We start from the raw sequence: 16,606 nt of genomic DNA on the forward strand, positions 1-16,606 counted from the left end.
AATCGGTCGATGCTGTCCCAGGCTGCGCTCGAGAAAGTTAGATGGCACTTCCACCATCGTACCTCGCACCGGCGCTTCCTTGGAGAGGCGTCCGCTCGGTTGGCGATCCTGATCCTCCATCGCTACTTGTTCGTGGACTCGAGTACGCTGGCGGCTTCGAGACAGGTATCGAAGAAGCTTGAGATCCTTCATCTGGTTGACCATGCGGCATGGGAAGCACATTTCCGATGTCTTCGAACTTTCGCAGTCGGGGTCCGGTATAATATTTGTTGGCGCCTAAGAACCACCATGAAAGCGCAAAGACCGCAACGGCTGCCGCCACAACGACAGCATAATTCATGTTCGTGGCCGTGACAGGTATGGTCGTCGGGCAGAAAAGCACAACGCTAATAAGCAGGACCCAGCTGATTGCGATGATGCTCCGAGGCTTGGTTGGCAACCATTTTCCCAATGTGTAAGGGCCAGGGACAAACGTATTCGAATCCTCGTAGATCAGGCGAGCCAGTATCACCGCAATGTAGCTGAGGTCCAGGCATGGTGCGCATAAATTGAAGATGGCCGTGATTGTTTGTGTCGAGCCAATACCGATGAGGTTCAGACAGCCACAAAAGCCAACCACGAACCAGACAGCGTACACAGGTGTCCCTGTCGTCTCGTTTACTTTACTCCAGATGTTCGAAAACGGCAACGCCTCGTCTCTCGCGAAAGCATATGCCATGCGTGAGTTGGCAAGCATAGCTGACGCTCCGGTAAAGAACTGGATCAGCATGACAAAGAAGAGCATGACGGTCGCTCCATCTTTGCCAGCGGCGTTCAAAAAGATCTGTGCGACTGGAAGTCCTGTCGGTGATCCAACGATGTCATCCATATAGGTTTCGGTAAGACAGAAAGTGAAGACAACGTTCAGCGCGAAGCCTTGCACACCTGATATTATTACTGCCCAGCGAATCGAATCCGGACCGCGGATAGCAGCGTCGTGAGTTTCTTCGGACATGTGCGTAGTGCCGTCGTAGTCGGTCATGACCCAAGCAACGTTCAGGAATCCAAGCAAGAACGAGAAGCCTTCGGAGCCATAGCCAGATCCATCTCTGACATCCATGAAGACGAAACTCGCATCGCGCTTGTCTTCAGTCATCACAAGTAGTGTGATAATGATGCCAATGGTAGCCAGTATATTGATCGGCGCGAACCAGATGATCAATCGATGCAAGCCTTTTGTTGTTAGCGAGCAGATGACTCCGAATACAATAAGCATGCCCAGAGCGATAATCACGATCTGGTACGGTTTCCTGAAAAAGGTCAGCAACACATCCAGGCATGTGCAGGTGCACGACTTACGGCGAAAATTCATAGGCCCCATCCACCAGTCTCGATCGGATACTTCTCATGGCCAGCGTCATCTGTCCCAAGGTATAGGCTATCGATGCCACTCCGCAGGCTTGACCAAGGAAGTTGCACCATCCGATGATCCAGGTCCAGATGGGCAGATGCTTCTGTGGTACAATCTTCGCAGGCACGAAGTACATGCCACCAGCAGTCGGGTACGCCGACACAAGCTCAGCTACACAGCTTGCGATCATGTATGCCATGATAGAACCGATGAACCATGCCCAGACGGCGGTCGATGGTCCCCCGTCGCTGATTGGCACGCCATAGGTAGCGGGCTGTGAACCAAGCACTCCGAGGATTGATATTGCGTATGAAAGTGTAGACCATCTACCAAACTCGCGTTTCAATTCCTGCAATTGGTCAGCGTGACATGTAATCAGCGTTCGAGAAGAATATACCGGTTCATAGCCTATGCGAGCAAGTTCCCGATCATCTTCGTCTCGGATGCGTGTATAATTTGTCCCCGGTCGTGCTGCATTTGGTGCATTGTTCGTCGTTGGAGTAGAAGGATCTTCGGTGGGCAACTGAGAATAATGCTGGCCATAAGGAGTGACTGTGGAAGGGATAAGCTTCTTCTCTGATTTCACGTCATCCTTGTAGTGAACAGGTTCCATGATGCTCGTTGGTGGTTGGAGGTTGTTGTCAAGTCACAGCGAACAAGCGCAGGCTCTCATAAGTTTGACGATCCCTTTACCGCCGATTCATCGCATTCACGAGATGAATAGCTCTGCATGTGGCGTCCCGTGACACCATGCCGCAACGTCTCCGTTCACAGGAGGATCCAACGCTAGTGGTGGTGATACAGGAAGTGGGCGAATGGAGACACTACTTACAAGGAAGGCGTCTGAGCAGACGCTCTGATATCATCCAAGGCATGCAGCTGCTTCCGAAGCTTTGCCTTCTTTCGATAGAACTATGTTTCCCGGAACAATGCGGTCAAGCAGTGCCTGCTGGGGTGTTGTGATTGGAGGTATGGCGTGCTCTATACCCAAAATGGGAGATACACGGCGATGTACTCGTTCGCCAGCGCTGCGTGTCGATCCGCCCACGCTCCTTGTCACTGCGTGGCGTTGCTGCCACGGAGGGCGTGTGAGTGGTCACAGGTGAGTGGTCGTCCACGACTTCCAGAGCTTCGGAACTTAGACCAAGAACTGCAGGCCGCGGCTTTGGTTCGAAGCTAGAAGTGCAAGGTGGTAACTTAGGGCTGTCCCAGTGAAGTTTGTCGGGTGGAGGCTGAAGATCCTGGCAGGATGGAAGGTGAAGATTCCATGTTGCTGGAAAAGGTGTCGTTTAGCAGCATCCCAAGGCAGTTGTGGGTCTAGTTTCCGATATAGGACGATTCTTGTGCTACCTCGCCATGATGATGAGCAACATCACCTCACCGCGAACTCTGGTCGACGACGAAAATGCATTGCACAACGTGAACTGAGAGGGTTGCGGTCGCTGCACGACCAGGAGAGTTCGCAGCGTGCAGCGGATGAGGTCACGGGAGGGCAGACAGAGTTCCGAGTGCCGAGCGGCAATCTTGACGTGGCACTCCGGCGGTGTGCGTCCACAGCCACGTCGACATCAACCTTGTGGCAGCAAGGGGCGAAACTGAGCACTACTAAGACACGGTCACACGCATATCGGCCAAATCGTTCGCTTCCGACTTCTCGAATGCGGCCTTGGGCCCGGGAGCTGACCGCTAGCCACGAGGTCCGAGCCGCCTCTTTCTTGCTGCACGATCTCAGCGGGTATCGACATGTCGGTCCCAGATCCCACTCTGGTGGGTGAGGTGTTCTGGAATTACTAAGAACGTCCACTAACTGGACGTCACCACATTGACAACGACTGAGAGAGGAAGACCAATACAGTGCAGCCCTCTGTGTCCGCAAAGCATCCGCAGACCTGCTCGATTGCCGTGGAGGGATGTACAGAAGTCGGTGAGGCTTGTGTGCTACACAACTTGGTGATGCCTCGCAATGACTTCGTCAGCATCTGGATGCTCGACAAACATTGCCGGCGTTGCAGCCCTCGAGAATGGAGTCCGATACACAGCATATGTTCAAGATGCGGGCCGGATGAGCCGGACACTCCATCAATGAACACTGCAGTACCGGTGAGTCGACGAGGCCTCTCCGGCCGCTATCGGATCAAGAAGACTGGTCAGTCTGTGAACATGATGATAAACCGGCTCGAGGGGCGTATTGCAGACAATCAAATCCGCTCTGGTCACCGCTCTGCCTAGATATGGGCATTGCTTGGCTATTTTCATGAGCTGTATCTTCTCCATGTGCGAGGTGGAAAGTGATCACACAATCCTCGATCTTGTTTGGTTCGTGTATGCTTTACGGAGCTCCGGCTCACGGCATAGCATGAGAATATGTGCAATCCCCATGAAACCACAAGTATGTCTGTAATCCACATGTGACCACCGCCAAGTCCTGTGACAAACACAGTCATTTCACAACCTTGCTCTTGAGCTCACGCGTTGAGAGCAGATGTTGAGGAGTGTGTGATGATATAGGCAGCAGCTACTGGCCGACAGCAACTTTCTCGTTCGATCATTGAAACAACTGTCCACGTCCATGCCCAGCCATGACGGCGGCGAGCTGCGACACGTCATGATTGCTGGAATTGCGAGACGGTCGTGGCGAGCGCCGTCGCGATATGCTAGCTAAAACTTCACGTGTCTTCGAAGCTACATTTCGTGCTGACAACAACACAAAGTCTTCCTCTCACCAAAAGAACGGATTTTGGTCGAATTGACGAGGGGTTTTCGCCGCGTCTGTCGCGTCCATGGCGTCCGCAACAGAGCTCGCTCGCCAGTGGCTTGAGCAAGACAAAGACCACGAAACAAGAAGCCAAATTGAGGAACTGCTCACGAAAGATGACCAGATCGAACTAGAACTCCGACTACGAAAGCGAATAGCATTTGGAACTGCCGGTCTACGATCTTCCATGAAAGCTGGCTTCGCCCACATGAACTCATTGACTGTACTCCAAGCATCCCAAGGACTTGCGGACTATGTCATCGAGCAACAAACTCCTCGTCCTCCTCAAGAGCTGGCCATTGCTGTAGGATACGATGCAAGGTACAACTCGGAGAAATTTGCCCGACTGGCTGCTGCTACCTTCCTTGAGAAAGGCATGAAAGTTCTATGGTTCGGCCAGATCTGTCACACGCCGATGGTCCCGTTTGCAGTCATGAATTACAAGGCGGTGGCTGGTGTTATGGTCACTGCCAGTCACAACCCGAAGAACGATAATGGCTACAAGGTGTACTGGGGCAATGGTAGCCAAATCATCCCGCCTCATGATGCCGGGATTGCCAAAGCTATCGATAACGTCAAGCAGATCTTGACATGGGATACGAAACTGGTCGATAGCCACGAGCGTGTGCAAAATGTGTTTTCCGAGACTGCAAAGTCATATCTCGACCATATTCGCGAGCTCGTCTGGCCACTTCCATCTGTCGAGCAAGCCATGCCTTTCACATACACGGCAATGCATGGCGTTGGACTGACCATGATGAAGCAAATCGCTTACATGCTCTGGTTCCGAGGACACTTCATGCGAGAAGTAAAGGCACAAGCAGAGCCCGATCCAGAATTTCCAACGGTGCCATTCCCCAATCCAGAAGAGAAAGGCGCGCTCGATCTGGCGATTCAAGAAGCCAACAGAAATGATACCGACATCATCATCGCGAATGACCCAGACGCTCATCGATTCTCCTTTGCACAGCGGGTTTCGAAAGGCGTATACCACCAATTCACAGGAAACCAAATCGGCATCCTCTTCGCTTCCCACATTTTCGAAACCTACAAAGGCGACAAATCAAAACTAGCAATGCTCGCCTCAACAGTCTCATCCCGCATGCTAGCAAGCATGGCCGCCAAAGAAGGCTTCCACTTCCAAGACACCTTAACCGGCTTCAAATGGCTCGGCAACGTCGCACAAGACCTACAAAACCAAGGCTACGACCCCGCTTTCGCGTTCGAAGAAGCCATCGGGTTCATGTTTCCCACCGTCGTCTGGGATAAAGACGGCATAGCAGCTGCAGCAGTCTTCCTCACTGCGTGGCAAAGATGGAAAAAACAAGGCATGACACCTTGGCAGAAACTTCAGAAATTGTATCAGACGTATGGTTATTTTGAGGATGCGAACACTTATCTAATCTCGCCTGCGCCGGAAATTACGAATCGGGCTTTTGATGATATTCGGAAGTTGAATGCTGGGTCTCGGCCGACGAAGCTTGGGAAGCGTGAGATTCTGCGATGGAGGGATTTGACGATTGGTTATGATAGTGGGACCCCAGACAACAAGCCGATTCTGCCAGTAGATGCTAGTGCGCAGATGATTACATGTGAATTGGAGAATGTGGTGTTCACTGTGAGAGGATCTGGGACGGAGCCGAAGATTAAGTTATACATTGAAGGAAAAAGTAACAGTTCGGAGCAGGCCAAGAAGCTGGCGCAGGAAGTGCTGCAGGATCTGTTGGTGGAGTGGTTCAAGCCGGAGGTCTACGGGTTGAAGTTGGCTGGGACATAATGCGGAGCTAAAGCCATCAAACTTGCGGCACGATGAAGTTCAAGAAGTATCAGAACAATGGATGCAGAAAGCACTGTAAATTCGTCAACCGATTTGCATTTGGTGCCCAAGACCATTACGGTATTGTCGCTTTGCCAAATGGGACAAAGAACCGTGATACCGCAAGCTATCTGGTCATTGTGTATCGATCTCCAGAACAATGGCGTTACGGAGTTTGGTGCTCTTCCAACCTGGCTTCTGTGCAAAGCTACGCAATGCTGGAATCAGCGATCACTCATCACGAGCGTCGCCCAACGATTTGCAAATCCTCTCTGAAGCTCCCGCGATGGCTCGCTTCGTCGACTCGCGAACAGTGTTGTGACTTGCTTTACATGGCTCTCCGTCCGTAAAGCCTCGCATCAGTCGCTCTCCGGCTCTTCAATCTCCTCCTTCTTTTCCCCCTTCACCATCTCGATTTCAGCCAAAATGTCCGCTGCTGTAGCAGTGACAGGAAGGATGCGAGCCTCGTTCTTAGCGCTCCATATGTCGATACCTATAATGGCTACCTCGAGATCTGGACCAGTGCGAAAGGTTTCAGCAAAACGCTGCAGATCACCAAAAGTGATACCAGAGGCCTTGTCTTGTGAACGCAAGATGTGGTAATGTCCAGAAAAATGACCAGTATCGACGACCACACATCCCACTGGAGGCTGGGTCAAGAACATTTTTTCCCACGATGCCTTGGCCGCGGGACTCCAGGATGATGCAGCGTCGAGGTTGTACGTGTAGTGACCAGGAATGATGCGAATATCCTGATATGTCAAGAGCAAAGGGTTGATTACGATGCTGCAAGCTCTGTCTGTTCCACTTTGGACCCATGTGTGGCTGTAAAAACTCCCTGTCTTGCGTATCGGCGCCATGTCCCGGTCGTTGCAGGTCTCCAGTGACAAACACTCCTTCATGAGAAACCTATCGCAGTCTATGAGTTCAACGGTGAAGTCGCCGCAAGGCTTCTGGAAGAGAGCTCGCTGGACAGAAGGCGATTTCTTGATAGCGTCGTGGAACGTGCGGTCGATGCGTTGTGCGCGTAGAATATCAGCTAGTGGTAGCTGGAGGAGAATTGCTTCGAGTAGCTCCGCAGTATCGAAAACTGCCGTCGCAGCAGCCATGATGATGGAGGCGTCACCTGTTTGTAACAAATCGGTTCTTGAGATAGTTCTTGCTCTTCGACTGTTGCAGGATGGGCTCGAGTGACCGTGACAGTGTGCTCAGATGTATTCGTCAGCAAAGTAGTCGAGGTGAAAATACTTATGTGAAAAGTGCAAGTGAAGAGCGGCAAGTCACTCTCTTCGGGAATTCGCGTTCACTGTTTGCTGCGGGGCTACGGTGACAAACAAGTCTTTAAAACTAGTAGGAGGCCCCACGCGGCCAATGTAGTCGCCCGTTGCGTGTCTTATTCATACTAATCAACGTTCGCGGCGAGAAACGAGAGCTGCTCATACGTTCGAGAGAGAAAAGACTGTGAATCTGTCATTTGGTCTGGAGATCTTCCACGAAGCGATGTTGCCCAGAGTCTCGCGCATACGTCTTGGTGCTAAGGCACCATTAATGCTCGTCGCAGATAAGGTGCTATGACTCGAATCAAGTCGATCATCATCCGTAGCTCTCTGATTGAGTTGCTTTCACTCTTCTGCACCCTCCTCCTGCTCGTTCTCCCCCTTCTACTCGAGACCCATGGCAGCTTTGACTTCAGCCGCGATTTCTGCCCCTGTCAAGGTAATGGGAAGGATTGTGAAACCACCCAGCTTCCAAATGAATTGTGCTCCAATGGCATTGGGGAATGCTTCCAGGTGTCGTTGCACTTGGCCAATAGTAATGCCTTCGGTGCCTTCCTCTGGCCGCAGGATGTGGGAGTGATTGGCGTCCCAATTTTCTATTGCAAGAGTGGCCAACGGCGGCTGCGTCAAGAGCATGCTCATCAAGAATTCTCTATACTTGAGCTTCGAGGATAAATGACCGATGGCTACAAGGTCTCCTCCGACCTCAAGCTTCGAGGATGGATGACCGAGGGACTGCCCACCAGGACTGATGTCGCGCGGAAGAGGGTAATCGAACTCATCATCAGAGTCGACCTCCGTTCCATCTGGCTTGCTTTCGTTGAAGAATGCGAACACAGGGTTGAGAACGATGTCGCATGCTTGCGCAGATGGTTCCCACACCCATTGAGCATTCTCCTGATCTTCCGTGCTTTCATTCGCCTCGCTTTCATCGCAATCCTCTATTGACGCACAATCCGCGATTTTGAAGTATCGCTCAAGGTCGTCAAGCCGGGCCCGCCGATTATCGTAAGGTTTCAAAAATAGTGCGCGTTGCAATCGCGAGAACGCCTGGACAGCGGCGACGCACGTGGAAGTTATGGTTTGGAGGTGCCAGATGTCGAGCATCGGCTGTTCAATGAGTATAGCTTCTGCCAAATCCAAGTTGCGGAAGACTTGCTCTGCAGCGGACATGATGCTAGAGAAAGTCAACACACGATCGATGGGTCAAGGACCCTTCTCCGCTCACGGATAATGATTGATTCTTGCTGCCATATCTTGGAGGCGCACGAAGTGCTCTGGCGCAAGCTCTGGGAATGTTGATGGATGTGTGTTGAGGTGGAGGTGGTTGATCGAAAAGTGCAGCTGCTGTCTGAGTACAAACGTAACACGCAAGCACGCGTGGAACAGACGGACGTGACTTCGCCTTCCGAACACGCTCACTTGCGGGCAGGTACAACGAGCAACTGAAGGCAGGAACCTTCCTGAGACGACCGCAGGTCCCCTCTCAAGCCATTCCTGGTATCCACCGTCAAATTGTCGGCTTTAGTGCTTCCTGATTTACTCATCATGGAGGTATTGTTGGTCGGAATTAGTTGGTTGTTGTGGGTGGTCTCTTATCGACTCACTCTGATTCTCTGCGTCCTCTCTCTCCTGCACGTTGACCGCATCATTGACCTCAGCCAAGATATCCGCTTGCGGAAGCAGCTACCGGAGTAAGTCTGAAGCCATCTGCGGCCCATATCTCTACCGTGGTCCTCCATTTGTTCGCAAAAGCTGCCTGAAATTGTTGCAGTTGGCGAACGGTAATACCTTCAGCGTTTTTCTCGGCGCGCAGAACATGCCAGTGGGATGCGCCCATAGTATCCACGACCATACATTTCACAGGTGGCTGTGTCAAAAGCATGCTCTTCCACGATGCGTCCGGCCCAGACTCCTCTTTCACAGGGCCAATCTCTAGGCGGGCGTTCTTGATCAAAACTGTTTCGTATTCCCACTCGTCGAGATCCTCAATTTCGAGTGGGTCGAGCTCGTCACTGATATCGGTGATTTCAACATCGTCAAACATTGATGCTAGAGGATTGAACACCACATCGCATCGTCGGCCAGATGTGTCACGAACCCATGCGCACTTGATCATGTTGCGATCGGTGTCTTGCAACCAGCTACCACCTCTGAAAGTCTTGCACGCTGCATTTGAGGCACATTCCTCGGTCTCGAAGACTTTATCCGGATCTTCGAGACGTGCAACAAAGTTTCCGTAAGGTCTGAAGAACAGAGCTCGCTGAATAGACGGCGACTTCTTGATTGCATGCTGGAAAGTTCGATCTACGCGCTGCGCGCTTGTGAGGTCGAACATGGGCAGCTGAAGGAGGATCGATTCCAGCAATTCCGGTGTGTCGAAGGCCCTTGCCCGCGGAACGATGATGCTGCAAATTATTAGCGCTGTTCGACACATCAGAGATGACAACCTACTCCGGTTCGCGCTGTGATGTAGCCATTGTTCAGTGCCCTGGAGCGCGCGCTGGTGACTCTTGTGACAGTGTGTGTTGTGTCGGTGTAGAGGTGAAGATGTGGAATGAGGTGGAGGTGGTTGAACGCAACGTAAAGCTGCTGTTCACGAACGCAGCGGGTACGAACGCGTCAAGCAAACATCCGCGCCTTCACTTTCAGCCGTGCCGTTATCTCAATGTGAACACAACCTGCTCGCTAGGCTGAAGCTTGTTACTCACATCCCGCAGAGTGCGCATCAACGCAAACACCAAGGAGTCAAGTTCTGTTATTCACTTTGTCTCCCGTGCTGCTCGTAACCTCATTTCATCCACCCAGCAGATTCTCAGAACAACATCCTCCCCGACGTGTGCCGTGAGCTCCAAGCATCTGCACTGACTCGCTCAACAACGAGCATCCGTCAACTCTCTATCTCTTCCTGCTTGATTCCAGTTGCATCCTCAATTTCCGCCAAAATCTCCGCCGCCGTAGAAGTAACAGGGAGGATCCTCGACCCACTCGCACTATAAATCGTAGCCTCCTCAGGCCTCACATTCTGGAATGCCTTCAGGAACTTCTCAAAGTGACCGAAGGTTATCCCAGCCGATCTTTCATCCGAACGTAGAATATGCCAGTGGAGAACGCCTGAGGTGTCCACAATCAAGCATTGTACGGGAGGCTGGGTCATCAACATATTTCTCCAGGAGGCGTTGACTTCTCTCGAGCTTCCTCGTCCGTGGATTCGTGGTTGCTTCTTGCTATTATCATCGACAGCTTTGCTGGCGGAAATGAGTTCGACAGCGACGAAATACAAAGGATTGTACAACATGCCGCAGGGCTTATCCGATTTGCTGCCTCGAAGGACCCATTTGCATTTGCAATCATCGCGTAAGGTTGCATCCAGGATGTCTTCCATGTGGTAATTGTTCGCCTCGCAGGAGTCTTGTGAATCACAGTCTTTGGTGCTGAAAGCTTCTTGCCAGCCATCAAGGCTAATAGTTGAGTCCCCGTAGGACTGCAGGAATAGTGCGCGCTGTAGTCGACGAGAACGCTTGATGGTTTTGTGGAAGGTTCGACTGACGCGTTGAGCGAGGAGTATCTCGAGGATTGGCAGTCGCAGGAGGATCGCCTCTAGTAAGTCTGGAGTGCTGAAGACTGTCATGATAGGCGACATGATGCTGTCATATATCAGCTTTCGAATGCAGACACTATGAACGATCGGGTCTCTTACTCGTGGACGTCAACAAGATCCATAACATGAACCAATGTCGGCACAAGAATTGGAGAATTTCTTAGACGACAGAACCTGTGGCATAGATGAGATCCTTTGACGTCCCTGTCACGTTAGATCATGCTGATCCAAGACCAATATCGTTGACTGAGACCAGCAGCAGCTTCCAGACCACGACTCGGGCTGCACTCCGCAAAGCTGGACTGTCGAGCTCAACAGCATTTGTTGGTTCTGACGTCCGTCCTTTGGCTCGTTCGCAGGAACTGTAGAGGCTAGTCAGATGGCCATCTCCAGGATAACGTTTTCCGCCCTGCATGCGTGGATCATATTCTATAGCCCTGCATATCTTGAATCGTAAGCGCAGGTAGCTCGTTTGTTTCTTACCCGTTATGGCTACTGCTCGGCGACCACGGGTTACGGCCTTACAGCTGCCAACTGCCCTTGTCATAGTACTATCGCTTGGCAGATGCTGATGTCTAAATCGCCAATTCGAAGCCCTTGCGGGACGTTTCAGCTGCCTTCTGGAGGGGTCGTGATAGGTATGGCATCGGGTCTGGCTTTGTCCTCGTTTCCAGAGGAACTTTTGCTCTGTCCTTGCAAAGTGCCGAGAGAAGTTCAATGGGATCTGCTGGGACCAGGTAGCAGACCTTGTACACATAAGCGCGGCTCATTGCTTTCTTACTTACTACAGTCATCAAACAGTGACATCGAACGCAAGTCCTCAACTATCCCGTCGCTGATTAATCCAACTGCTACTGGGCCGAGAATGACGCGAACCATCTCGGCCGTCTCATGCGGCTTTTGCAAATCCATTGCAATTCTAGAACAGCTGCAACCTCATAAAAGCAAGAATCCAGAACCTGCGTTGTTAGACAGAAAGACCCACTCTCACTTTCGGCCGCGCATTGGCCACAGAATGAAGCCCTCGCAATGTCGCACCTCTCGCCGACCCTTGACCAGATGCACGTGCAATTCATGGTCATCATTCTCCCATATACCAGCCAGACCCTCAACGCCGATTGTGCCATCCGACTATGCACGAGTCGAAGCGACTAACTGGCTTTCTTCCAAGCATGCATAGCACGGTAGGAGCCGGCGGCGGCGCAGCAGGCACATGCTCCGTATTCGGCTCCAGAAACTCATACATCGTCCTCGAACAAGTCGCCATGAGCTGGGTTTCATGTTGAAGCTCGCCGGATCCCACGTACCACCTCCCATAGCCCTGTCCACACAAGAGCTTTGTTCCAGAGGGTATGACCAGTTCAACTGTCCCACCGAAGCGATCTGCGTGTTCTTTGATATCGCCTACAGTGACACCAGGCTGACCTTGTCTCGCCTGGACGCTATGCCAGTGGGGCTCGTAGCACTTGCCGTCTTCATCTTTGGCCTCGAAAATGGCCGGACAGTGCAGCCAGACCTCAGAAGCTGGAGGCTGAAATACTTGCATTCTCTTGAGGGAGGCCGGAGACTGGGCAGTGAGGTACGAATGAGCCGATGGAGTGAGATCAGTACGGACTATTCTGTAGTAGTCCACTGTCCCATGTACTGTCGGGCGTCGCTCAATGAATTCCAGCCACGGCGGGTCTACTCTATAAACAAAAGGGTTCAGTGTGGTCGTTCTACGAGTTTCGTCTGGCTTAGGAGCCTGGCGCGCCCAATGTGTTACCGGGTCTTGCTGTTCGCGTATCGACCAATCGCCCTTTTTGCTATTGGCATGGCATCCTTGTGGTGACGAGCATGCGGGTGGTGCCGACAACTTCGATATGGGGTGCAGAACTGTCTCATCGATTGATTTGAAGAAGAGGGCTTTTTGTAGCTTGTGCGAGTCCCGTATCGTATCTTTGAAATCTTTGTTGACGCACTGCGCAGCCAAGACTTCTTTCAATGGCAATTCAAGAAGGATCATTTCCATGAGCTCTGGAATGGCCGCAAGTTGAGCACCAGCAGTACCGCCGTACTCGCGTCTCGATTCTGCCATTTTGATGTCGGCAGGAAGGCGTGCAGATCTCACCTGGCAACGTCAGCAGCAGGAAGAGCAACTCTTTTGTACGAACCGTGGATGAGCCAGATTGCTCCTTGTGTTGATCGCTTTGTTATGTTTGATACATACAAACACCGGAGCTTCGTTCTGAGCGAAACTTCTCCAGACTATTGCTGTCGTCACTCTTCCGGAGCAAGAAACCCATTTTTCAGCAATGTAAGACCCAGCGGCATCTCGCAGCTTGTGGAACACCAACCAACGCCAGCGCTTCGGAAACAAATGCACATCAGTTTCGATGCTCTTACGAGTTCATCTTCGGCTTGGCTTTCGCAGCTTTCTTCTCTTTGGCCTCGTCCTTCTTTTTCTTCTTGGCAGCCTCGACCTTCTCTTCATTCTTACGCTTCAGAGATGCCTTCTCTTCGTCGGTCTTCTCTTTAACTTTGAAGAAACCCTCGAGACGGGATTGTTGTCCCGACTTGAGGTTCTTCTGCAGACGTGCCGCCGCGGAACGGACACGATCCTCATTGAAGCCTTTCTCTTCAACCAGAAATTTGACGAGGCCGTCCACATCTGGAGCTTCCCACTTGAAGTCGCACTCTGGAGCATCCGCTGAACGTACGTCAGGCTCCAGGAAGAGCTGTCGAGCATCTTGGTAGGGCCAGTCTTCAGGAAGCGTGTACTTCCCAGATTTCTCAATGTACTCAACAACCTTGTCCAGCGTCTTGTGCTCCTTGACTAGGGCGTGCGCGTTCTTTGGGCCGATTCCCTTGACTGGATCGAGGTAATCGCAGCCAAGGAGGATACACAAGTCGATGAACTGCTTGAGGTCCATGTCGAGCCCTTCAAGTACACGGTCCAGATGGATCTCCTGCACCGGCTCCTTGCGTTGTTCTGAGAAGGTCAGGTGCCTCAGCAAGACCGGGGTGTTGAAAGTGAGCGTGTCCATGTCCTCCGAAGCAGCGGCATACACCTTGCCAGCTCTTGCTAGTACAGCACATTGTGCCTCAGCTTCGGTCGGCGCAATAATGTACGGGATTCCCATCAATTTCAGCAGTCTCTGCGCTTCGGCATTGTGTTCTTTGGTCACTCTCACAGTTCTTCTCGAAAACCGCTCGACTTCCTCAGCCGTTCCTGTCTCTTTGGCCTCCTCATGCTGCTCCTGTGCCTCGCTCTTTCTCTGAAAACGCTTTGCCAGCTCACCACTCTTGAGCTTTGGTGGTGCACCATCGAAGACGTAGAGCGGTTTGATTCCGTTATCCACCATGCGCAATGTGCGATAGAACATGCCCATCAAGTGTGAGGTAGTCTCGCCGGTGTCCGACATGAGCTGCTCGCCATTGGAGCGAACAGCGATCAGAAAGGAGTAGAGCGACATGGATGCATCAATGGCGACTTTGCGGCCAAAGTGCGTCTTGATCTCACCCTCCTTGACGGCATCGGGGCAGTTGTCGCGGATCACTTGGTAGAGGTCTGCATGCGTTTAGCAAACGTGGCCAAGGGTGTATGTGGCATGACTTACTCTTGATACCCATGTTGGCGGTTGGTCGGGTGTTACCTCGTTGTCGTTACCGGAGTCGGAAGTCGAGATCGGAATTCGCGATGAAGCTGAAGTTCGAGACGCGTTCGCGTCAAAGTGGTGACGTGACGTAGGCGGCAGTGGCGGGACGTGCTTTCTTCACTGAGAGCGCGTTGTGGCCATCACCTCCTTCTGCATACAACATCTACAGCGGACTGGAAATGAGATCAACTTGACCAATTGGAGGCTGACGATGATCAGCACGAATGTCGAACGTCGTCGAGAACTGCTGCTTCAGGATGTATCATCGCCGGCAACAGCTTCCTCTTCGGACCCTGTTCATGAGCGGCCTCGGCGAGCCGGTCTGCTGCGAGATCGTCCTCGGCTGGCACATTGACTTCTGCAGAACATGATATTTTAGACTTGGTAGAACAATTCAATCCATTCCTGGACTCCACTTTCCTACTTCTCTCCATACTTCAATGCATTATCTCACCATGCTTAGATCCGTGTCCACACGTGCCGCGAGGCAGCTCGCGCAACCCATTGGCCGCCGCTATGCCTCGACGCCTGCCGCCTTCGATTGGAAAGACCCTTTGGGGTCAGCATACAACTTCACAGAGGAAGAATTGGCCATTTCAGAAACAGCCGAATCATACTGTCAAGAGCGCATGCTGCCGAGAGTGCTAGGTAAGCCAGCCAAAACCTTCTGCTAGCAAGACACGGCAGCTAATGGTATGCGCAGAGGCGTATCGCAATGAGAACTACGACAAGAAGATCCTCGAGGAGATGGGCGAGCTCGGTCTGCTAGGAGCAACGATACAAGGCTATGGCTGCGCAGGAGTTTCTTCGGTAGCTTCTGGATTGATCACGCGAGCAGTGGAGAGAGTAGACTCGGGATACAGGTCAGGCATGAGTGTACAATCGTCGCTTGCGATGGGTGGTATCGAAGAGTTCGGATCCGAAGAGCAGAAGGAGAAGTTTCTACCACAAATGGCGAAGGGCAAGATGCTGGGCTGTTTTGGGCTGACAGAGCCCAACCACGGGTCGGACCCCGGCAGCATGGAGAGTGTTGCAAAGGAACACCCCACGAAGAAGGGCTACTATAGCCTGTCGGGTTCGAAAACGTGGATCACAAACTCTCCAATTGCAGACGTGATGCTCGTTTGGGCAAAGCTGCAGGAGACTGGCAAGATTCGTGGCTTCCTGGTGGAGCGTTCTGAGGCGCCGCCAGGCACGCTCGAGACGCCAAAGATTGGACACAAGAATGGTCTGCGAGCATCAATAACTGGCATGATTCAAATGGACAACCTGCCGATAGCCAAGGAGATGATGCTTCCAGAGGTCGAGGGCCTAAGGGGTCCCTTCTCGTGTCTGAATAGCGCTCGTTATGGCATTGCATGGGGCGTTATCGGTGCTCTCGAGGACTGCATAGCCCGAGCAAGAGAGTACGCTCTCGAGCGCAAGCAGTTCAAGGGCAACCCGATCGCCAAGTATCAGCTCGTGCAGAAGAAGCTTGCAGATGCTGCGACAGACGCAGCGTTCGGCATCCAAGCCGCATACCAAGTCGGGCGTCTAAAAGATGAGGGCAAGGCAGCTCCAGAGATGATCTCGATGATTAAACGTCAAAATTGTGATCGTGCACTGGTCGGCGCGAGGAATCTACAGGAGATCTTCGGCGGCAACGCTGCCAGCGATGAGTACCACATCGGCCGACATGTGTCGAACTTGTTCGTGACGCAGACTTACGAAGGACAGAGTGACATTCATGGTAAGTCAACTCCTTATCGCATATGCACACGTGAGCGGACATGCTGACCTGTTATTAGCACTCATCCTTGGTCGGGCCATTACCGGCATTCAGGCCTTTGTTTAGGCCTTGAGAGTTTCAGGTTGGCGTCATTGTATGAAAGGCGTGGCGTGCATGGAATGGACACAGCGAAGAAATCTGTACAGTATACAGGAAACATGTCGCACGATTTGTAGCATTCCATATGAGGAGCGGCTGCATGTGTCAGCACTGCCCGTGAATTGAGGCTGTGTACAAGTATAGTAACCAGACAAGCGCCTGTCAAATAAATGGCCGCAGCCGCCCAGACGTGGAAGCCCAAAGCCCTGCATTGTGTCACTCGCCAGCATCGAAACGCCACCTTCTTTCTTGGTCGATTCGC

The 16,606-nt window shown here is 52.2% G+C and overlaps 8 protein-coding genes across 8 annotated transcripts; 2 read left to right on the forward strand and 6 right to left on the reverse strand.

The window, feature by feature from the left end:
• Positions 1–37: 37 nt before the first annotated feature.
• RHO25_011650 (uncharacterized protein) lies at positions 38–2,265 on the reverse strand (the record flags this gene model as incomplete). Its single annotated transcript, XM_023603077.2, has 4 exons — positions 38–1,289; positions 1,339–1,739; positions 1,788–1,942; positions 2,223–2,265. 4 exons carry the CDS (start codon positions 2,263–2,265, stop codon positions 38–40), a joined length of 1,851 nt encoding a protein of 616 aa, XP_023454197.1.
• Positions 2,266–4,170: 1,905 nt separating this feature from the next.
• Positions 4,171–5,922, forward strand: RHO25_011651 (uncharacterized protein; the record flags this gene model as incomplete). Its single annotated transcript, XM_023603078.2, has 1 exon — positions 4,171–5,922. One exon carries the CDS (start codon positions 4,171–4,173, stop codon positions 5,920–5,922), a length of 1,752 nt encoding a protein of 583 aa, XP_023454198.1.
• A 398-nt stretch (positions 5,923–6,320) lies between these two features.
• Positions 6,321–7,070, reverse strand: RHO25_011652 (uncharacterized protein; the record flags this gene model as incomplete). The annotated part of the gene is made up of 1 exon (XM_023603079.1): positions 6,321–7,070. The coding sequence occupies one exon, from the start codon at positions 7,068–7,070 to the stop codon at positions 6,321–6,323; it is 750 nt and encodes a 249-aa protein (XP_023454403.1).
• Positions 7,071–7,622: 552 nt separating this feature from the next.
• Positions 7,623–9,718, reverse strand: RHO25_011653 (uncharacterized protein; the record flags this gene model as incomplete). Its single annotated transcript, XM_023603080.1, has 6 exons — positions 7,623–8,415; positions 8,467–8,589; positions 8,661–8,772; positions 8,846–8,870; positions 8,929–9,646; positions 9,693–9,718. 6 exons carry the CDS (start codon positions 9,716–9,718, stop codon positions 7,623–7,625), a joined length of 1,797 nt encoding a protein of 598 aa, XP_023454196.1.
• A 410-nt stretch (positions 9,719–10,128) lies between these two features.
• Positions 10,129–10,881, reverse strand: RHO25_011654 (uncharacterized protein; the record flags this gene model as incomplete). Its single annotated transcript, XM_065603440.1, has 1 exon — positions 10,129–10,881. The coding sequence occupies one exon, from the start codon at positions 10,879–10,881 to the stop codon at positions 10,129–10,131; it is 753 nt and encodes a 250-aa protein (XP_065459512.1).
• A 1,066-nt stretch (positions 10,882–11,947) lies between these two features.
• On the reverse strand, positions 11,948–12,916 carry RHO25_011655 (uncharacterized protein; the record flags this gene model as incomplete). The annotated part of the gene is made up of 1 exon (XM_065603441.1): positions 11,948–12,916. One exon carries the CDS (start codon positions 12,914–12,916, stop codon positions 11,948–11,950), a length of 969 nt encoding a protein of 322 aa, XP_065459513.1.
• Positions 12,917–13,220: 304 nt separating this feature from the next.
• FEN1 (Elongation of fatty acids protein 2) lies at positions 13,221–14,451 on the reverse strand (the record flags this gene model as incomplete). The annotated part of the gene is made up of 2 exons (XM_023603081.2): positions 13,221–14,389; positions 14,439–14,451. The coding sequence occupies 2 exons, from the start codon at positions 14,449–14,451 to the stop codon at positions 13,221–13,223; spliced, it is 1,182 nt and encodes a 393-aa protein (XP_023454399.1).
• Positions 14,452–14,932: 481 nt separating this feature from the next.
• Positions 14,933–16,311, forward strand: RHO25_011657 (uncharacterized protein; the record flags this gene model as incomplete). Its single annotated transcript, XM_023603082.2, has 3 exons — positions 14,933–15,125; positions 15,181–16,206; positions 16,265–16,311. 3 exons carry the CDS (start codon positions 14,933–14,935, stop codon positions 16,309–16,311), a joined length of 1,266 nt encoding a protein of 421 aa, XP_023454400.2.
• Positions 16,312–16,606: the final 295 nt, after the last annotated feature.

This window comes from Cercospora beticola, chromosome 8 (assembly GCF_033473495.1).
Source record: "Cercospora beticola chromosome 8, complete sequence".
In the NCBI taxonomy this organism is placed as follows: Eukaryota; Fungi; Ascomycota; class Dothideomycetes; order Mycosphaerellales; family Mycosphaerellaceae; genus Cercospora; species Cercospora beticola.